Source organism: Populus euphratica, unplaced genomic scaffold (genome assembly GCF_000495115.2).
Source record: "Populus euphratica unplaced genomic scaffold, PopEup_1.0 scaffold89.1, whole genome shotgun sequence".
Lineage (NCBI taxonomy): Eukaryota > Viridiplantae > Streptophyta > Magnoliopsida > Malpighiales > Salicaceae > Populus > Populus euphratica.
Window position 1 is genome coordinate 277,751 of NW_011499970.1, and position 22,190 is coordinate 299,940.

General features: G+C 33.9%; 2 protein-coding genes and 1 pseudogene across 5 annotated transcripts; 1 reads left to right on the plus strand and 2 right to left on the minus strand.

Moving 5' to 3' along the window:
- Positions 1-24: 24 nt before the first annotated feature.
- Positions 25-4,162, minus strand: LOC105139213 (sucrose synthase 5-like). Of its 4 annotated transcripts, none has more exons than XR_844937.1 (14): positions 3,670-4,162; positions 3,390-3,544; positions 3,116-3,308; positions 2,915-3,033; positions 2,624-2,840; positions 2,439-2,534; positions 2,185-2,358; positions 1,818-2,101; positions 1,510-1,734; positions 855-1,421; positions 629-767; positions 455-536; positions 328-373; positions 25-248 (listed from the first exon to the last, which is right to left on the minus strand). XR_844937.1 is itself a non-coding variant. In XM_011045582.1 (14 exons), the coding sequence occupies exons 1-12, from the start codon at positions 3,892-3,894 to the stop codon at positions 465-467; spliced, it is 2,466 nt and encodes an 821-aa protein (XP_011043884.1). In that variant the 5' UTR covers positions 3,895-4,161; the 3' UTR covers positions 25-248; positions 328-357; positions 455-464. The 4 variants fall into 4 exon arrangements, 3 of the variants coding, with proteins under 3 accessions (XP_011043884.1, XP_011043883.1, XP_011043882.1); XM_011045582.1 differs by having other exon boundaries at positions 328-357; positions 3,670-4,161; XM_011045581.1 differs by having other exon boundaries at positions 25-373.
- Positions 4,163-6,358: 2,196 nt separating this feature from the next.
- On the minus strand, positions 6,359-9,100 carry SDG40 (SET domain group 40). Its single transcript, XM_011045586.1, has 6 exons — positions 8,908-9,100; positions 8,653-8,806; positions 8,232-8,363; positions 7,984-8,124; positions 7,280-7,573; positions 6,359-7,072 (listed from the first exon to the last, which is right to left on the minus strand). The coding sequence occupies exons 1-6, from the start codon at positions 9,066-9,068 to the stop codon at positions 6,431-6,433; spliced, it is 1,524 nt and encodes a 507-aa protein (XP_011043888.1). The 5' UTR covers positions 9,069-9,100; the 3' UTR covers positions 6,359-6,430.
- A 5,620-nt stretch (positions 9,101-14,720) lies between these two features.
- Positions 14,721-17,488, plus strand: LOC105139252 (phytoene synthase 2, chloroplastic-like; annotated as a pseudogene).
- The last annotated feature ends 4,702 nt before the right edge of the window (positions 17,489-22,190 follow it).

Below are 22,190 nucleotides of genomic sequence, written 5' to 3' on the forward strand. Positions count from 1 at the left end.
TTATGTGCTAGATCAGTTACCAAATTTCACACTTCAAATCTTCATTATTATCAAATTGAAAACTCTCGACAGTTTATTACAGTACACAGCCAATGTTTTTATTTTCAGTGATCATACACACTGAAGTTGAATTCAGAAAGTAGTAGATAAAAAACATTATGGATAAAAATATTAAGTAACGTCAGGTGGCACAGGATGATTGCTGTCCTGATCCATGCTTCCTGATTACAGCTTAAGCTCCAAACAACCTGGATGTAGGGTGAAAATGGTATGAGTTCCTTCACTGCGGGATCCAAACAAATTTGCTATTCAGGTTTGTAGTCGTGCCTCTGCAATAACGACTGAGCTCTTCTTGTACTGCACGATTCAAAATCTGCAAGTTAGCTTGCATGTAATGTTAGAAAAGTGAAAAAAAAAATTGTATCAAAGAAATTGTCTAGAAAAGAATTGGTACTTTTGGAGGATCAACTTCCTTGCTTTGCTGGCTTCGAGACTGGCATTTGATCTTCTTCAGTTGGGATAAGCACATTCATTGCCTAGAAGTGTTACATGAGGGGCATGTGAAAATTTTCAGCAGTTCTGTTATTGTTGATTGTAAAGCTGTAAGTAGAAAGTAGAAAGTGCATACCAATCTCCTGAACTGAAGATTATAGAGCATCTGGATGTATCTCTGCTTGGCTAGTTTCTGCTCCTTGTTGAGCTGCCTCCAGAAAGTATACATATTACCCATGTTCAACAATTTCTTCGCATAGATCTTCCATGTATAGCTGCAAAACAAAGCGAATAATGATTCGGTTAGTAACCATAAGGGAAAGAACACAATTGAGGATGTTGTATGTTGCAAGTGTACTTACCATTCGTTTATCCGTTTCAACCCTTCTGCGGCAAACTTATTCCAGTATCCTGGATCCACCTTGCACTTCTCAAAGAAATCAGCAATAATGTTGCTCGACTCATCTCCGTTTCTGGGATCAATATGGAATCCTGAGATCCCGTCAATGATTATTTCAGCTGGACCTCCTTGGTTGGTTGCAAAGGTGGGCAACCCGCAGTTCATAGCCTCGATGACTGTGAGTCCAAATGCTTCATAGAGAGCTGGCTGCACGAAAGCTCCCTTTGTATCAGCAATACAACGGTACAGTTCTCCATTGCGATTTCTATCAGTCTGAGCTGCTATCCATCGGAACTGACCCTTGAGTTGGTACTTCTTTATCAATCCATGCATCTTTGTTATCTCAGCCATTTCTTCTCTGTCTTTAGATTTGTTTGGATCAAAGAATCCACCAACTATAACAAGATTAACTAAACCTCTGAGTCTCTTGTTCTTCCCATACCACTCGGTTAGTCCAGTAAGGTTCTTCACTGTATCCAGCCTTGCCATCGAGAAGATAATAGGCTTCTTCTTGTCCTCTAAATATCCACTGTTGTTCAAATAATTTCAGATAAGATGCTGGGTAGTTCTAGTGATTCTTAATGACGATCTGAAGTAAATGATCTCTGAGTACTTACATGTGTTCGTCATTGACCACTTTGCTATACAACAATTCTTCAATGGCAGGAAGAAACTGTGTGAATCGACTTTGTTTCTCCGTGTATGGGAAATAGACAGATTGATCAGCCCCAGGTGCAGCAATGTTAAACTTCGGATCAAAGACGTTGATGCCAGATACGACTCTGCAGAGCCCTGGCAGTGTGAATGAAGCATGGCTCTCATACTGCCCAGGTCTATCTTTGCTGCAAACAATATAACATGGTTTTTAATACATTTTTATGGTTTAATGGAGAATTATTCAGAGATGCGTGGATAATTTTCTTACCTTCCTGCAATCTCCTGATAAGTACTTGCTATGATGAAATCGGTTGCATTCATGGCAATTGTATCAGCCATAAATTGGCATGAGAAGTGATACTTAGGGTCTAATTCCTTCCACTTGACATCTGAATTTTCGTACTTCGTCTTCTCCAAAGCATGTGCAATAGTTGCCTGAGTTATCCCAAGTTTACTAGCCATGAGAGTTGCTGCTAAATTCCCATCAGTGTAGTTTCCGATGATGAGATCCGGCTTTCCTTGCATGAGGTCTAGGAGCTTGGTTGTAACATCCTGATATAAAAACAGACGAGTACATTCAATAATGACAGGAACCCCCAGAAGATGAATGAATTATCTGATAGTTCAGAACATGCCTGAGTAAACTTCTCGAGATAGGGATAGACATCGAAACGAGAAACCCACTGGCGGAGGACCTTATTTTCTATGCTGAATGGCACCCTAAGGATGTTTGAATGCTTGGTGCCATTAATCGACTCCAATTCCTGGTTGCACTTTGTTCCCCGAGCTTCAGGAATGAGTCGCGTGACCTGTTTAGGCAAGAACATGATTAGACAAACTCCTGAAACCCTGATTATTTAGTCATTCCTTGTGAGGTTAATGAACTTACCACAACAATTTGAGGTTTTATGTTAAGTCCTTGTTGCTCAATCCTAAGCAGCAATTCATCTTCCAAGGCTTTAACTTGGTCTAGAATGTAGACCACCTGTTTAGAGTTGTAGCGCAGGTTTGTGATCGAGAATAGCAAGTGTCAGTAGGCTTGTTTTTACTGCATCAGGGAATTGAAATTCATACCTGTCCACCAGTATCTGGCAAACCGAGGACATCTGCTTGACCAAAGTAACCGTGAGGAGAGAAAATTACAACATTGAATACAGTTGGCAGCCTGCTAAAAAATTTCTCCATGTTCAATGGATCCGGTGCTTGGAGAACTTCTGATAGACATGTCATCGTCTCCTTCACTCTCTCTGCAGTATTGCCCCATCCCTTCTCGAAGCCCCACACTTTGAAGCTGCGAAACAAAGAGCATCAATTTCCAGGGTCTGATAATATGAAATATCAGAGTCTGATGACAAAAATGTTCACCTTGTCTCAAAATTCTGATATTGGGTGTCCTTCGGAAGTCCTGAGAGGTAAACTTCAGCAACTATCAGTGCCATCCGAAGCTTTCTGACAGAGCTAAGGTTCTCATTTATCATTAGTTTCTGCAAATTCAGAGGCATCAGAAATCATATATACAAGGACTTGAAACTTTCTGTATAGAAAATGAAGTTGTCTCGTTCATACTTCTCCTTCATGATTCAGAGATAGCAAGTAATCCACCAGAGGCTGAGCGCTCTCCAGGCGGTCGCTTAGCTTTGAAGTTGCAAACTTAGAAACAAAACCAAGTCCATTTCCAATGGAAGAAGATAAGGTCAAGTGAGGCACAGAGAAATCAAATGCTCCGAAATCGACTTCCAATGCATTAGCATCCTTTGCCCTGCAAAGACAACAGGTTTTTGAGTAGAAAAACTCGGTCAAGTACTAAAGACTAAACAGAAGTGTATAGACTATAGCGTACCAGTTCTCATCATATATCATTTCCTTGAATTTCAAGTAGTCTGTAGCAGTGATGCCCTCAACCGAAAGATCAGCAGAGTTCACCTTCACAAATTCCCAGAATCCAGGGCTTGGTCTAATGGATAAAGCTACATAAGGTGGATTAACAACTGCTTCCTGCAAATCATAGGAGTAATTATATTACACTAATTTCAAAAGTTCCAAGGATAAAAAATGAAACCCATGTAAACTAAAAGGATGAAATTCCCTTTTACCAAAAAAGAAATGACCAGAATACAAACCTGAATAGAAAACCAAATGTCACCTAGTAAACCTTGCAGGACCCTGGTTCTTTCAACCTGATCATCTATAACATTCTCCATTTCATCAAGCAATTGCTGAAGCTTCATTGTTCTCCTTCCCTTTTCTATGTACTTGGAAAAACATCTCTTCATGTGGTACCTGCTTTGTTTCAGGGCTTCTGGCATGTTGTCAGCTATAGAGTCAGACCTCTTCAAGGTTGCCATTTGTAGCAGCACTGTCTTTTGGCCACAACACGAGTTTTGAAGGTAAGAAAATGGTTACAGAATGTTTTTGATCAACTCTTGTTGAGAATAACCAATTTATAGAGCGATGGTACGTGTCTGATCGGTGCATGAAAATGGGTTTGCTTTGGTTGTAATCAAGTGATTGGCTGATAGATTTTGTTCTCAGGGTAATAGATGCTTAAAGGCGGGTGCAAGAGGAGGAAAAGAAAAGGAAACGAATTTAAAGAGCTACGAAGAGATTCTTGGTTACTAAAAAAGGCTATCACTCAAAGCAATGCTCAGTATTCTTTCCTTTCCGTGCTCGCAAGGAAGAACTAGGGAAAGCATAGGTGAAGGCCCCAGCACAAATTCGCCAGATTCACCACAACTCTATGTTTTTCCTTTTAGATTAAATCTTCCACCATATCAAGAAAGAATGACAATTTACTTCTTTATTAACTTCAAATTTCTCAAATGCGTGATTATTATAATCAAACAAGACAAAAGACACAAAAACAACAAGAAACAAGGGACATATCTCTCTATTTTCTTGTGTTCTTATCAGAAATTCATTTTGAAATTAACTTAGAAACAAAATCACTTCTTTATCTATGACCTTCTAGCTAAATACATTTGTGTTTATTCATAGTATCTTGTCTTAACTATGCCACCTTTCGGTTTGGATCCATATTCAAGCTCGAGACCTACTAGCTAGGTAACTCTTAACTCATGCCAAAATTAGTGGTAGGATAAAAAAAATGGATACATTGGACCACAAGTCTTAATATTTGGCAATTCCATGCACATGAACATAGCTTTTTGCTTATGCTGGAAAGAAATAGGGTTTGGTATTTTTTGGATTTTGCTACAAAGCAAAAGCAAAACGATAACGGAGAGGAAAACAAAAGGTTTGGTTTTGCAAGCTTTTTTCTTTCTTTCTTTTTTTTTATTTTTTGATAAAGTAAAAAAAAAATATTTTGACATTTTCTAAAAAAGGGTGAATTGCAAGTATATGCATACAAAAAAAAAAAGGAAAACTAATTAATAATTTGAGTTGTTGGGGGACTAATTCGACCCAAACTCGCCTAAGATCCACACATTTTTTTTGGGTTTGGGCACGGTCCAGCCCAAACAGCCCGAAATCGAACTCTTTTCTGCTCACAAGTCAGTATACGTGGCAGAAGCCCACTTCCTCTAGGGTTTTAGAAACAGCGGCAAACCCTCCCTTCCTTCGCCTTTATAAACCCCTCTTCCCAAGCAATTCAATACTTCATTGGCTCGTTCTTCTCAACACTAAGCGTCTCTGTAGGTTTTCCAATTTCTTATCTTCTGATTTGCCTGCTCGGCTTTGAATATTTTCTTTCTTAGGTCAGCCAAGTTATTTTTCAATGCTTCATCTACTGAATTCCAGTGGTTTTTACAGCATAAACGTTGCGTATGAGCTGACGCTATATGTTATTTTCCGTTTCAGCAAAACCCATTTAGCAGTTCATTAAATTTTTACACTATGCCCTCTGTTTTATGCATATTTGGAGATGTTTTTATGATTTGTTTTTTTAAAAAAAAAATATCATGGCGGGGATGGAGGGGATGATTATTTCCCCAGATGATCGAAGGTGAACAAACTGAGCGATTTTTCTCTTTCGAGAGATCCAAGCCAGATTTCTGATCCATCTTCAACTTGGTTTTTTTTAATTTATTTATTTAAAAAAATTACTTTTGATAATGTTAAATGATAGAGTTTGGAGAAAAAATAATGGAATTGAAGAGATGGAGATGATGATTATTTCCCCAAATGATCGAAGCTGAATAAACTGAGCGATTTTTCTCTTTTGAGAACCAAGCCAGGATTCTGATCCATCTTCCTAATTTATTAGAAATTAAATAAATAAATAAAATCTCAACCGCTTTCTGTTTTTTAATTTTTGATACATTATTATTGGTGTTAATTAGGTTCCACAGCTGCTGAAATCTTGACGTAATAACAATTTTCCTGTTAGTTGCAGTGAATACTTGATATGATAAACATGCTCTGGATTGCAGTTTGATATTAAATCTTCCAACTGAATGAACATTAAAAGAAAGAAGAAATTCATAAAAGAATTAATTTTTTCTTATAATTTTGAATAATTCTAATGTTCATTAAAAAATATTTTAAAAAACATCTGTAAATTTACATGGAAAATACTTTTGATATTAGTATACCGAAATTGAATGTTCGAATTTGAATGTTCAACTAGAACTGGCTTAAACAATGATATAGTTATAAAAGTTAGAATTTGAATGTTCAACTAGAAACCTAAATTGACCTGATGTTGAATAAGTTGACATCTAGTAACTTGAATGAAAGTACAAGAATCATATTCTAGAGCCAACAATGGCAGAACCTGATAGCAGAAAAGATGAAGGTGGCTCATGCAAATGCTTCCCAGGTGAAAACTACTTTTGGCTAAAACAAGATGAATGAAGGAGCGAACGTTAACAAGTGCGTTAAATGATCTTTCTGGTATCCAGAATTACATACATTATTTAGCTCTCATGGCCAAGATATTTGACTTGAAAGAGAATTGATAGTTACAGTACAATAGGAAATACAATCAATCAGGGTTTTCTTATAGCTGATCCTCCATTGAACTGCTAGTTTCCACCTCTCTATGACCCTTTTTGTCTTGCCAGAAAACATGAGCTCAGAACCATTTTTCCCTTTCTGCAGATCACTGGCTTCTAAGAAAGCACGTGCCTCACCACCAGAAGAGCACAGCAGCTTCCCAAGCTCTGTAGGGTTGTCATAATTCTTGATTTTGTCGATGGTGGATAACAGCAAGCTGTCCTCTTCAATTACTGTCGGCAAATTACTCAAAACCATGGCGCAGTTCTTTGATATCCATTTCAAGACAGAGATCTCATTGTATACCGAAAGTTGAGAGCCAGAGTAAACCAGGTGACTGATGGATCTCCTCTGATTTGGCAGGGTTGCCCATAAACGCAAAGCAGACAATAAGGCAAAAGATGGCTTCCCATCTTGATGGATGTACATCGATACCTTGGGCCATGAGATGATGGAATACATGCTAGGTTCCAAGGTAATAAAAACTTTGTCATTTGGATTTCCATTAAGGAGAAACCCATAGTGTTCAAGAAGCTCCAAATTTGTGTATGTTCCATAGCCTAGGAGAACCTGCAGAACAAAAGGCACAGTAAAGAAGAAAATAATAGCAGCCAACAGCTCTGCATCTATGAAACTACACAACAACAAAAGCTGTAAAACAATATTGGGACAGGCACGATACAATTCTAGACAAAGGCATGAAACAAGATATAACAAATCATTGGCAATTTAACAAATTTTATACATGTAATCTAATTCACAAGGAGCTCATAATACCTGAGTTCCCTTCTTGTAATTTTTCCTGGCATAAAAGCAATATGCAGCCATGTTTTCATCGAAGCCACCATCTGTCAAACGATCCAAACTTATATCTGGTTGATCTCCAATAAAGTCATCTGTGGTTTCCCCATTCAACAAAGAAGTATCTTCCAAAGAAGAGGCATTCATCAAAGGCACCACATTTTCAAGGTCATTTGACTCCTCTCCAGGAGCAGCATAATTAAACAAGTCTCCAACTGGACATAAACACCCAGCTTCATCCCATGGTATGTGCAATGCCCGTGATGATATCTAGAAATGGGATCGAGTTGAAAGGCTTCAATTCCAAAAACATTAAGGCATGGGTAGAAACAACCAAGCACAAGACAGAATATACACAAGCTAAATGAATCCACATGAAATCCTTGTGGGATAACTTACAAGCCTGCAATCATACACAGTACAAGTGATCACTCACAAGAAACAAATGTGCTGTATTTAAAGAAAGACTGAATATCTAAAGTATCGCTTCTGGCCAATGCAAATGTCATTCTATTCTGTCACCTTCACGGACCATTTACTCACACACAGGAGCTGGAATCTGCCAGTAAGTCTAATTTTTCTAACCATGTACACTGATGAAAAAACAGCATTGATGTATGAAAACACAATGATTCACATAGTTTCAATTACTTTCAATGTAAGAGGTAAAAGTATCTCACAGTTGCTGAAGCCCAAATCCAAGCCCTGAATGTGAGAAGTTGTGGTTTAAGCTTAAGTGCATCCATCAGTGAATTAGCTTCTTTCCACTCTGATTTCGCCTTCGACACAGCCTTTTCTGCAGTCCAGATAGCATCATCCACCTAACAATAACTCCAGATATCTCAGATATCATTCCTATCTCAAAAACCAGAACTCATTGATATCAAACCTAACCAACAATCAAATAGAAGAAAATCAGATACTGAACTTGCAAAGCTTGCATTTCAAACTCACTGAAACTTGCTAGCACATCATAACTGCGCGGCAAATGCATCAAGTAAGGGTACCAACATGAACTCTTCCCTTTACCCATTTCGTATAACAAACACACAGCCAATATCTGCATTGCATTCTTTCCAAGTCAGAACCTCAGCAACCTCAAATTCATATAAAACCATCAAATTCTACACTAATCAAAAGAATCACTCCAACAATTTGTCCTCTCAGTATGACACAAATCAATACAGTGAAGTCAAGAGCTCAAAAACAATCAAAACGGAATTAAAGAAATGAACTTTTTAACAATCAAAAGCCAAAGTTCCTATCTTTTATCTCTACAAACAAAATATTAACCAAAATACTCACAAATAAAGGAAAGAATAATAAAAGAAAAATTCAAAAAACCATACCTGGGTTGGGGAGAGAGAACAGTAGGTATTATTACTGAAAAAAGAACAAAGTTTCTCATCTTTCAATAAACTATCTCTTGTGATCAAAACAGATTTTGGAACTCTAAGAACCAACTCTCCTTTCTTTATATCCCTAACGGCAGCTAAACCTCTCCTGCACCCAAAACCCAATTCCAAAAATTATAAACAGAAACAGATAACAGAATAAACAGTGCATGTCAGACTTGTGAAGTGTGCGTGTGTGTGCGCGCTTACCCTCCCGCATCAGGGAAATGAGAGACAGTGAGGGAATGGCCTAAACAAGAATTGGGGATTTGAGGGTGAAGAGAAAGGTTCGTGGTGCAATCTGAGATTCCAAGGTTTGCTGCCCATTTTAGAAATCTTTCAAAACCTTCGTCTTGCCCTGCATCTTCCATCTCTTTCTTTGCTTGTCTGCTGTTTCTCTGCAAGAAAGTGAAGGATGCCCATACACGAGAATTTAGAATAGAGTAAATCATTGTTTAGTCCTTGTTCTTTAAGATATTTATAACTTAGTCCTTCTACATAAATTAGCCTTCTTGAAATTCGTTTAGCCTCCTTCATTTTCTTTTCCTACTAATTCTTTCCATAAAAAAAATATTGTAGCTTAATTTCATTGTTTTTCTTTGTGAGAATGTCGATACCCTTACATATCATTTGATGATTCTTTGACGAAAAATGAGAGTTTAGAGAAAAATAAAATAGCTGACTTTAAGAGTACAAAAGTCAAAGGACTAATTTATAGGTTTAAAGCTATAAAGGACGGATCTGTAATTTTGTTAAACATACGGGAAACTATCGAATAATTTTCTCAGGAGAAGAAAACTGCGTAAGCCCAAGCAGATTCGTGGGCTTTGAATAATTTTGTTAAACCTATGGGAAACTACCAAATAATTTTCTCACACGAAAATTGCAAAAGGTAAAGCAAGGTGCTCTCAGTAATTTTGTTAAAATAATATTATTTTAATTTTTTTAAAAAATTAAATTATATGATTTTAAATTGATTTAGTTTATCCGTAACTCCAATATTAAATCCAGTTATGAATAATGTTGGACTTATATTGGAAATTTTTATAAAATGCTTAAAATTTAACTATTTAAGAAAAGAAGAGAAAAACTCGAGTGAAATTTCATGTTTTGCAGATGACTTATTTGAGACTTTCAATGTATTTCATAGGGGATAATTTATATATAAACCCCATTTCTTTTTTTCACTATAATTTATATAATTACACCTTTTTTCTGGGATTATATATATATAGGATATATTTCCTTATATGCAATTTCAAAAAACAAAATCATTCTCATATCTTTGTATATTCATATTTTCTCCTTCATTACCTTAAAATTTAAAAAAAAATAAAAGGATTGAATATTAAGAAAACCAAGAAAGTAGAATATTTTGAAGAAAAAAGTTTATACACATTAAACCTAGGAACATCTAGGAAAAAAATATGAAATAAGCCTTAAAAAATTTAACATAGGAAGTTAGTGAGAATTTTAAAAATTCCATGTGTGTTCCAAAACTTATTCATTTCATAGGCATATTTCTACTACTAGCTAGGCTTTATGGACAAGTTTTTTTTTTCATGTTTTAGAGTTTACAAGTTTGTTCAATTTTTTTATTATGTTTTCTATGTAGTTTTCTGGCATTTTCAAGGTTTTTTTAGACCTTTTGAAATAAATTTCATATTAAATTAATTCTTTAAATGATTCAAGGGTTATTTTCATCCAAAAAAATTAAAAAATATATATATGAAATAGAATAGGTATGCAAGGGCATGTGATTTCTCTATTGTTTTGTCTATTGTTTGTCTATTGTTTTCATTCGACTGAAAGAGAGTTAGCAATGACAACCCAATGTCTCATCATAATTTCTCTAAAAAATTGCTGGTGAGCCTCTTATATTGTTAGGCATGTAACTTGTTCTTAGTAATTAAGTTGTATAAATATTTTGGAAGTGTAGTAGCTATTATTGTTTAAAATAATTTTATTTACAAATATATTAAAATAGAATTTTTTTATTTAAAAAAATTATTTTTAATATTAATATATTAAAATGATTTGAAAATATAAAAAAAAAATTTAAAAAAAAAAAATTTAAAATTTGAGAGAACACAATGCTAAGACCACCTGTAATTTTAAACAAAAATAAAATTTTAAAATTTGAGAGAACACAATGCTAATACCACCTGTGAAAAAATCATTCAGAAATACATATTCACTCTTTTTTTTAATTTAAACCTATTCTTTTTCTGAGTATTATTATTTTAGTGTGCTAAATTAAGTATCTAAGGGTTCTTAAATTTATAAAGAATCTTGGTTTTGCATAATAATCGATCAGAATGCGAGCGGTCATCAAAAATTAAAGACCCATTTCAAGTTTAAGCAACTTCATCACCAATAATTAATTACGATTTAGTTTTGTTTATAATGGAGAGCATATAATTATTTTTTAAAGTATTTTTTTAAATATATTAAAATATTATTTTTATTTTATTTTTTAATAGTAATATATTAAAACAATTAAAAAACACTAAATAAATTAATTTTAAATTAAAAAATTAAATTCTTTGAAAATCAAGTTTCTTTCATAATATAAATTAATTATAACTAAAAATATCAGTATTTTACTATAGCAGGAGTTAATATGGATTATGAATATTTTGATTGTAGATTGCATTATTTGACATTATAGCAATAATTAGTTTAAATTATAAGTGATTTCATTATAAATTTCACTGTTTAGTGGGGTCTAGTGAGGCTATAAACTTACTCCCATGGGTTAACTCTAGTTTTGACGAGGTTGAAACCCTTGGGATGCAGACACCTGGAACTGAGACTGGCAAGCCTTAGGCAGCCGTGTGCCAAATGAAAGTGCAACCCTAGGCTGTAAACACATGACATTGGAGCTGGTAAGCCCTGGCCACCCACGAGCCAAGTGGGACTACAAGCTCCACGTTGCAGACACATGGTGATGGGAGTGGCCCGCGTGAGGCTGCAACCCAGGCAAGCGAGTTTGCAAGCTCGTGCCCTAAGGTCTGCAGACCCAAACAATAGCTGCAGACCCAAACATCTATAGAACCCTGTGCTTCGGTGTGCTAAATCACACCCAAGGGCTGCATACCCAAACAATAGCTGCAGACCCATTTCCGGTATGCAAAAACTCGACTTGGGGCTATAGACTTGCTCACTCGGGTCTGTAGAACCCTGCACCTGGGGTGTGCAGAACTGCGAGCGAGGTGCAAACCCTTTCGTCTGGGTTTTCTCTGCCGCGTTTAGGGTCTGCAGACCCCTCAGAGAAAAATAACAAATTTGAAAAAAACCATATATATATATATATATAACAATTATTATTATTATCATCATCATCATCATCATTATTAATAATAATAAATTTTATAAAAAGATTATTCCTGTAAAAAGTTGGACTAGACAAATTTAATATTATTATTACTTTACTAAATATTATTATTTGTGATATAATTATTATGATTTTTTTATAATTAATATTATTCATATAATAATTAATACATTCATAGAAAATATTATTAATATTAAAAAAATAAATTTGATTTGAAGAGTAAAATTAAGAATTATTATTGCTATTGTTGTTATTATTATTATCATTACTACATTTCAAAAAATAATTATTACTATCATAAAAAAAAATAAAAAAATTTAGAAGAATGAAAAATATAAGAACTTCGGTAGAGAATTTAAATATTATTATTAATATTATTAAAATTAAAATAATTATTATTGCTATAGAAAAAAAACATAGGTTTGATATTAAGAGTAAAATTAATTATTATTATTATTATTATTATTATTTATTTTTTTCTTCACTTCATATTAATAATTTTCCTTATTTCATATTAAGATGTTTTTGTATTATTTTGATGTGATCATATAAATTAAGATGTTTTTGTATTATTTTGATGTTATTATATAAAAAAATAAATTTTAAAAAATAAAAATATTATCTCAATATATTTTCAATTTTATTATTTACTATTTCAAAAAAAATTCTTTTTTCTTATTGATTTTTTTTGGAAACTATATAAAAAAAATTAATGTGACTTTTTTTATATTATACCAAAATTGGGTAATGATAATTTTTTTTTTTCATTTCAGGTAAAGTTGAATTTTCTTATTAAAAATGTTTGGTTTTGGTTTTCAAAAATGCTTTGAATTTTTTTTGAATTTTTTGAATTGTTTCCTTTATTACCAATTAACATTTTTTATTTTTTTAATATTTTTTAAATTTTATTTTTAAATATATAGAAATTGGATCATACTCAAAAAAATATATTAAACTAGGTCTGACCCCAAAAATGATTCAAAATAACTTTGAGTCCAACCACCGCTAAACCCATCAACCTTGACTCCTACTGTAAGCATGACCCATCAGCTTGAGTCCTGTTCCTAGCAGGACCATTAAATCATCAATACTTTTTTTTTTGGGTCAGGTATCCTTTTCGAGACCCAAGAAACTTTAGGCAGGAAAGGTGGTCACACCTAAGAAAGCTTGGTTGTGGCTAAAGCGCACATCAAATCGCTTGGATCTGGAGCCCCGCCTGACCCAATATTATTAGTTCTTCGTCAGGATCCAATCTCTTAGGTCCTGTGTAAAAATCTAATTCCCTTGAACTATGTCAGAACCCAAGGTTCTTAGGTCTTGAATTTCTAAATATAATTATTTGTATTATAAATATTATTATTTTTATTATAAGTAAAAGTATTAATATCAAAAATATTATTATTTTTGTTATAAATATTATTACTTTTATTATAATTAAAAGTATTAATATTAAAAATAGTATTATTTGTGTTATAAATATTACTATTATTATTATTAAAATAATTTCAATATTGAAAAACAACCATAAATTTCATTTAAAGTGTAAAAATCATTATCGTCATCAATAAATTCTAAAAAAACTATTATTAGTATCAAAGAAAAACTATAATTTTTTTGAAAAATTAAAAATATAAAATTTTTGACAAACAAGTTAAATATTATTGTTAGTTTTTGCATTGTAACTAGACTCAACACTATTGTAAATATAATATTTTTAAATTTTAAATTTTTATGATGTTTTTTTTATTAAAATAATAGATAAGGCCACATTATGTTTTTTCATTTCACGTTATTTTAAATTTCAATTAAAATGAAATTTGGTTTTAATAAATAAAAACCGATACGAGAATAACTTAAACACTAAGAATAAAACCAAGTGAAATGAACTTAATCAAGATTAGGCAAATATTTGATCTAAATATTTAGGTTAACGAAATCATGATTAGCTAGGCAAGCTCATGTAATAATCTCTTTTATTTTTTTTCATAGAGTTTTAGGCAAGTCATCTAGCATAATTACTTGGTTTTCCATATTCATTAAAAAAAATTATTCCTTAAATTAAAATTCGAGATGATAACATAAGAGACAAATATACCTTGCTTTCTAACCAAAAAGGTTGTAGTCAGTACCGGGTTAGTAGCAGGAAAAAAAAAACTAAACAAAACAAGATCGTTTCTACTATTTCTGTAGGAGTCCTTGGACGAGTGGAGAGTTTGCTTAGTGGTCGTTGTTAGTTTTCCAAATTCATGTGAAGTCGTTACTTATAAAAACACTTCTTGGCTCATCAATTCATTGGAGAAAGCTCTTGTTGCTAAGTGAGTGGTGCAAAAGGTTGGCTTTTTATCATCAGTTTATCATAGCACATGCAATCTTTATCATCTTCTTATTATATAGTGTCTGACTATGAATTGTTTTTAAAAAAATTTCAATTACATGTAGCCTAAACAAAGCTTCTCTTTAATTCTGTTTCGATATATTTAAGAGCTGGTGTCTGATGGGTTCCTTTTGAAAAAAGTTGTTTGCTTTTTTACGTGTGGGAAGAAGGTAGCTGCTGTTTATGATCCATGCTTCAAAAGTTGACGTGGGTTTATCTTGAAAAGAAGAAAACTTTGGTGTTTTAAGTGAATTTGGGATTGTTTAGGAGGATTCCAAGATAGTTTGGTTGGAAAAAGATCAGTTTTTTGAAATGGATGTAGCATTGTTTTGGGTTGTAGTGCCATACCAGGCACAATGGTTTCCACTGGTTTTGGATTGCTGGATTTATCAGGGTTTTGGATACAACAAATTTTGGTAATTCTAGAGATCGGAGCTTGTTTTCTAAGGTTGGAGGAAAAAAGGGCAAGGAACAGAAATGGAAGTCATGTTCTATCAATACAGATCTGAGGTATTTAGGTGGTTATAGTAATGGAAGCAAATTGCCTGTAACATCAAGCATTGTAGCAAGCCATGCTGGAGAAACGGCTGTTTTGTCATCCGATGAGATGGTTTATAATGCGGTGATGAAGCAGGCAGCTTTTGTTAAGAAAGAACTGAAGTCTAGAGGTGATCGTGATGTGAATCCAGATGTTGTTCTTCCAGGGACTTCGAGCTTGTTGAGTGAAGCTTATGATCGGTGTGGAGAAGTTTGTGCTGAGTATGCCAAGACATTTTACTTGGGTTAGCTTCCTGTTGTTCAGTTAATGGAATTTTAATTTCTTGGCTCTTTCGGGGTTTTGAATCCAGAATATGCTGTACTTGTTGATGATTTTATAATTTGCCTTTTGCTTTCTCAGGAACTTTGCTCATGACCCTGAAAAGGCGAAGGGCTATTTGGGCAATATATGGTGAGTGAGATATGATTCTCTATCAGAATTGATCATTCTCTCTTTTCCCTTTGGAATATTAAGAGAAGTTTGAAGTTGGAGGAGGGTGATTCCAATCCTATATAGCATACATGTGTTCTTATGTGATTTGATTATCACACAATGAACTAGCAAACAAGCCTAAAGTAGGAAGAAATCTATTTTTTGAAGTTTGTGAAATCCTGGTGCTAATCGTGGAGCTAATTATGTGTTATGAGAACCATAAGAACTGATCTTTTCCTGTCTAGGATATATGTGAAGCCTTGAGAGCTCTTTCCATAGAGTTTATTTCAAATTTTAATTAATTTGATAATCAGAATTTTGTGGACAATATTTCTCAAAGAGGCGCGTATGCTGTGAACTGGTTTCACCATCGAACACCTGATGCATACCCTTGATGTTTTTCTTCTAATTCATGATTGAAATCAATTTTGATCAGCTCTGTGCAGTTTATGATATCGGAAGTTAATTGTCTATCGATGTACGATGACTCTCAAGACAGAAAGGACTATTGAGTAGCTGTAGATAATTCTGAGATCATTTTCCAGCATGAATTTAGAGTGCTATTTCTGTGTTTATTGGGTATCTGCAGTCATGTTTTTCTGACTTCGTTCTAGCAGCTATTGGAAACATTTTATTTATTTGTTTGCAGTCATGGCCTAAAACTGAAATGTTAATTCATTTCTCGCTTGACATGAAGCCAATCACAATCTGATGCTCTTTCCTATGACACAGCCATTCAAAGATATGATTGAAGGAATGAGGATGGATCTGACGAAATCAAGATACAAAAACTTCGATGAGCTCTATCTTTACTGTTATTATGTTGCAGGGACTGTTGGACTATTGAGTGTTCCGGTAATGGGTATTGCACCTGAATCTCAGGCACCAACCGAGAGTGTTTATAATGCTGCCTTGGCACTGGGGATAGCTAATCAGCTCACCAACATACTCAGGGATGTCGGAGAAGAGTAAGTGCAGAGTGTTGTACGCCGCAAACTTAAAAAATACTTGGCACTCACTGTTTGCTGGCTGCTCCATCGAGTAGTCTCCGGTGAACTGATTCTCATCATATAATTTTTTGTTCTACCTATTTTTCTTTGTTTATATTAGTCATCCTTTTGTACATGCAGTTCTTTTCATTACCCTTTCCTTTCCTGTTGCTTTGTTTGCAGCGCTAGAAGAGGAAGGGTTTATCTACCACAAGATGAGCTGACACAGGCAGGGCTTTCCGATGATGACATATTTGCTGCAAAGGTGACAGAAAAATGGAGAAACTTTATGAAGAATCAAATTAAGAGAGCAAAGATGTTCTTTGACGAGGCAGAGAAAGGATTGACAGAACTGAGTGCTGCAAGTCGATGGCCGGTAAACAATCAATAACATCTCTCCATATTTCAAGACAAAAACGATTTGTCTAGGCCTTGAGTGGACAATGGAAATCATGAAACTAATTGAAGATCGAAAATCGTCAAATGTTTGGCTTTGAACACACGCACCACCCCAATTAACACAAACCAGCCATTTCCTTGTCTTACATAGGCAATCACACACAAGGGAAGCCTAGCCGGGGAAGGTCCTGGCAATTGTTCTCAGTTATGACTTTGCCCTGTTTTTTTCTTTTTGATATTGCTGTCGCTGTGAATAGATCCAAAGCTTCTTCTTATAAACTCTCGTGAGCAACGAGATATCAGAAATTCATCTTTTAAGGAATCCCACGAAGTAACAGTGCGATCATGGCAAACGAATGAAAGGATCAGCATTTCAGACTGAGAAGTTTAGAGTCATAACTAGGTTGTTCTTTTGATAGTTGATAGTATCTTTTTTGCTTACATTTCCATATGAACACACAAAGTTTTTGGATGTTGCAGAGTTCGGCATCCTTGCTGATGTATCGCCAGATACTAGATGAGATAGAGGCTAACGAGTACAACAACTTCACAAAGAGGGCATATGTGAGCAAGACCAAGAAGATAGTTTCTTCGCCTTTTGCTTATGCAAAATCTCTCATAATTCCATCTCCGAGAGTGCCATCTCCTTCAACAAAAACATGAACTGAAACTCAAAACTGGTGTCCCCCCTGCAACGGTTTCTACATAAGCAGATAAACACACATGTACCAGTACGTAAAATAAATCAATTTACAAACTTGTTGGTAAAATATGAATTTCAAGATGTAAATTGAGGGAATCAATCCTCTAGTTTTCAAATAATTTATCACTTACTCTCTAGTGCTTGTATTGTAATTGGAATATTATTTCTTAAATTTATTCGATCTTTTATTCTCTGAGAATAAAAAACAAACCAGAATTATTAACATAACTTTCTCAAAACAAATGTAAAAAGGAACAAAGGATATGATAGAAGGAAAATAAAAGAATAAGGTTTTAATTAAGGAGCCAAGAGTTTTCTGAATGTTGAAAACTTTTTAATATAGACATTTCTAACATTTAATCTAACGTTTTTTTTATTTATACCCTAATAAAAATTCTATACCTAGTGTGAAAAAAATGGTTTTTTTTCCTAAATCATAATATGTAAATTAGCATACAACAAGTATTCATTCAAAATTAGAATGAAATTTCATAGAGTCGTGAAGACTTCAAAATTGGATTGGTCTTTTCACGTTTCGAGTCTTGAGCTAAAATGTGCGGGCTTGATTGTAGGTTTTCGTTTAGGATCAGTATTTTCTGCAACAAGAGTCCCCAGTCAGAATATATAGTGAGTGTTCTTGTTAGAACTCAAACGCTTGTGTTCTGTAAGAAGTTCTTATTTGAATGACTTGAGTTACCTTGAAGTTGATTTAATGTTTATTTAGTGACAATAATATTTATAAATCTTGATTATATTAACTTACCTTATGCTTATGGCGTGTGGAAAGTGATGGTATAAATATATTGTCGTGTGTGGAGTTATAGATACCTAGTGTTGAGTGAAGCAATAATAAAGAAAGATCTCATAATGAATAAAGAAACTCGAATACCAATAATGGAGAAGTTGATATTTATTATTGGTTCGTGGTGGTTGTTGTATTATTATATTATTGACGGAGAGATTGTTGTTTTTTACTTGCATAGAGAATTCATGTGTGTTAGAGGTGTGAGGTGAGCATGCTTGAAACTCAGAAAAATACCTTAAGATTTGTACTCAGAGCAGGTACTGGACAATTCAAGGTGAGCTTCAGGTGAGTTGGAGTGTACGAGGGAGAGAATGCTGGGGCCTGGCACGAACAACAAGGATGCTAGCCATTTCAAGCCTTGTCTGAACGGCTAAAAAAATCGCCATCATTAAGGTTTAAATGCCATAGAGAGTTGCAAGGAGAAAAAAAAACCATGTGGTGTGGCATTTTGAATGTATGATATTTTTTTTGTTTTGTCTCTAGAGAGAAGGTGGCGTTTGCTTTTATTTTCCTGTAAAGCTTACAAAATCTGAATAAATGTGAAACCACCCTAATTTGTCAACAATGTTTTATCAACAATGTTAGGCATTAAATTTGTCAACAATGTTAGACACAAATTCGGTGCCACCTACCTTACTCTTGTCTTTTGCATGGATGTTTGCCTATAAATAGGCAATGCATCCAAGCATTATAGACACACCACAAGAGAGAAAGAAGAGAGGGTGAGAAGAGAGTAATCCCACAAAATTGTAAGGTATTTGTGAGATAGTAAGTGAGGTGTTTTTCTCCTAATAATAGAGAGATTTTTGTTGTTCTCCTATTATTGAGAGAAGCTGTATTCCCACATTATTTAGGAAAATCCTTCTATACTTGCCCGTGGACGTAGCCAAATTGGGTGAACCACGTAAATTCTTGTGTGTTGTTTATCATTTTATCTTGTCCCTTACCTTTTGTCTTGTCGGGTTTGCATGCCAGCATCCTAACAATAAAAACGTTTGCTTTTATTTTCTTGTAAAGCTTACAAAATCTGAATAAAAACCAAGACAAAGTCATTAAATGAAAGAAGAAAAGAAGAAGAAAATATTACTGCCAAATTGTTTCTCATTCTTTCGATCACTATATATATTGAAAGCCCATTTGTTTAGTTTAGGGACTGTTTTGTACTTTGACATCTATGTCAAGGATTAAGAGTAAACATGCATGTATCGCATGTTTCAATCTACGTAGAGAACCTGTATCCTAATCGGATGAGGATGCGAAGGTTGTCAAGTATCCAATTTAAGCAGGATTAAATTTCCTTAACATGGAGGATATTGAAAACAGAGTAAATCCAAGTTGGCCTTAGCTAGCTGCCATCCGAATCAGGGCAGGACACATCCTTGGTCGGTTTAGGAGAGTATATGAATGCGTGTGCATGTATCAGGTTAGTCGTTCGTCTTCAACAAGGCTTTGATAAAACCATAGTCATAGTGTGCGAGAAAGGAAAATAGAAGCATAGTTTTCTGTGTGGAAATAAAGTTGTGCTACTGTTTCTTCTGTATCTTTTTTATTTCCTAGATATGGATACTGATAATGGGTCTAAAGATATTGCCCGTGAGGGGCTCTCTGCTGCTAATAAGGAGGAGGAGACAAGATCAGCGTCCTACCTGAAGGATTTCTTCGACTCCAGAGGCTCCTTCACTTCCCAATTCAGGCCTTCTCTTTTGACTCTGAATACCTATTATAAAGAGAAGGAGATCAGTCATAGCTCGAGTAAAAGCAAGTTTCTAGATATCGATGTTTTCTGCTAGATCTTATAGTTGCATGAAGTCCACTAGATAGCACGTCAATTTGTGTGTTTATCCTTCTGGCTGGACTCCTGCATCCTCCTGGTTGTAATTTAGCTTCTTCGATTGTTAATTTCTTTGTTGGATAGTTTATGTTCATAATCCAACGATCTTGCAAATTTATATGGTACTGCTTGGAGATTTTCCCCCGTCTATTTTCCATGATAAACTTTTGTTTGAATGATACTGTAGATTAGAGCTTAAAGAATTGACTTGGAAATTAATGGAGTTAACTAGAATGGCTCTTACAAGTGCCTCGTTTCTGGAGCCCCAACAATCCCTTTTTTCTCCCAACTAGGACAAAATCACTCTTATATTCGAATGTTGATCTAACTAGCTCGTGCATCAAGCAAAGTCTTCTTATCTTGAAAGTTTGCTGTGTATTCTGTCTTTTATGTTTTCTTATCATGAAAGTTTTTCTTATCATGAAAGTTATCTGTGTTATTTGCATATATAGGATGATGCTGTCCTCCCTGGCTCTGGATTCATATCCATGGCTTCTCAATTAATGGAGTCTCGCTTTTTCTGTGGCGCTATCAATTCTGTTTCGTTGCACAGATATTTGATGACTAAATTCACATTGCTTATATTTCTGCCATGTATATGATGACTTCGGATGCATTGAAGCTGCTGAATGCTGGTGCCATTGTTGCCTGTCATTAACATGCATGTCTTGCATGCGTTTTTGCTACATATGTTCTGCCTATCATTTCTGTACAAACAAAGCCGGCGTTTTCGATCCCAAGAGTAGCAGATGAACAGGGTGAAAGACGAAAAACGTTAACAATTATTTTATTATTTCAAGTGTTCTGTTTTTTTGGCGCATGGGGCATTAATTTCTTTTAAAAGAAAAGGAAAAAAAACTAAGATCCATGGTGAATTAACTAAGACCCCATGGACACAGATTACCATTCATCAATCATAGTAGTGTAGTTACTATTTTTTATCCTTTCAATAAAAAATATTGAGAGTAAAATGTTTTTTGTTATTATGGTACTTTTGTTATTATAAGATTTATAAGAAAAAATCTAAAAATTATATATATTATTCTTAAAAGAAAAAAAATTAAACATACATCAAGGTCTTTTTTATCTTTTTATATTAATTTTTTTTTTGTAATAAACAAGTTGATAAAGAATGATTGGGTCTATTGAATAATATAAATATTACTAAAAGAAAAGTAGTTCATATGTTCAACGCATGCGATAGTGATCAAGTGACATGTACTGTATCATCCTATACCCAAATGTTACTTTTCAAGGTGGCTTTGAAAGTATATCATTATTCTCTTTACACCACTAGATTTATCAGTTTTATTGGCAAAAATTTCTATCAGTGTTTATACGAATAATCCGTCTATAATTATTTTATCAACAAGATATTGAATAGAAAATATTTGTCAAAAAATCACTCATTGATATTTTTTTGTGTGTTGGTGAGTCCGTCGTGAATAAATTTATCAATGGCTTTTCAGACAAAACATGCACGTAAAAAAAATATTCATTTTATTCTGTTAGTAATTCTCTTAATACAATTTAGCATATCAATGACAGGAGAACCATATATAATTTTGTTGGTGAGTTAACAGTTGCAGTGGTATTGCAATAATTCTTTTTCAACTCTCTAGAATATACTAACGGATTGATTTTATCTCATTGTTTTTAGTTTTAAATTTGATCCCTCAAGCCTGAATTGTTTTAAATAAATAAAATTAAAGTTTATTTTGTAAAATTGAGCACCAATCAAGATGTTGCAAGTTTTCCTCAATATACATAACTACCATACAACCAAAAAACATTGTTAGGTCCTTAATTTTCATAATTTACACACTATATTTTTTTAATCAATCTTTTTTTTCACATTTTCTTAATTTTTCCTTCTGGTGTAGATTTGAAAGATTAAATTGAATTGATTTGGATAGTTTTTTATTTAGATTTCTCTCTCTTTGATTTTCTTTTATTTTCTAATAATTCATTGGATTTTTTTATTTTTTTATTTTTTTTTCAATTTCATCCTTCAATATTTTTTAGATTTTGAATTAAAATTCATAATTTATTTTTGGTTTGCTTTATATATCGTTATCGTGATCA

Excerpts from the sequence above, each read along its gene's own strand:
- LOC105139213 (XM_011045581.1), bottom strand. The coding sequence starts at position 3,894 with ATGGCAACCTTGAAGAGGTCTGACTCTATAGCTGACAACATGCCAGAA. Across the intron at positions 2,841-2,914 it reads TATCAGAATTTTGAGACAAG|CTTCAAAGTGTGGGGCTTCG; the intron begins GTGAACATTTTT and ends TTTGTTTCGCAG. Across the intron at positions 1,422-1,509 it reads GTGGTCAATGACGAACACAT|TGGATATTTAGAGGACAAGA; the intron begins GTAAGTACTCAG and ends TTTGAACAACAG.
- SDG40 (XM_011045586.1), bottom strand. The coding sequence starts at position 9,068 with ATGGAAGATGCAGGGCAAGACGAAGGTTTTGAAAGATTTCTAAAATGG. Across the intron at positions 8,807-8,907 it reads CATTTCCCTGATGCGGGAGG|GAGAGGTTTAGCTGCCGTTA; the intron begins GTAAGCGCGCAC and ends TTTTGGGTGCAG. Across the intron at positions 8,125-8,231 it reads TTGAAATGCAAGCTTTGCAA|GTGGATGATGCTATCTGGAC; the intron begins GTTCAGTATCTG and ends AGTTATTGTTAG.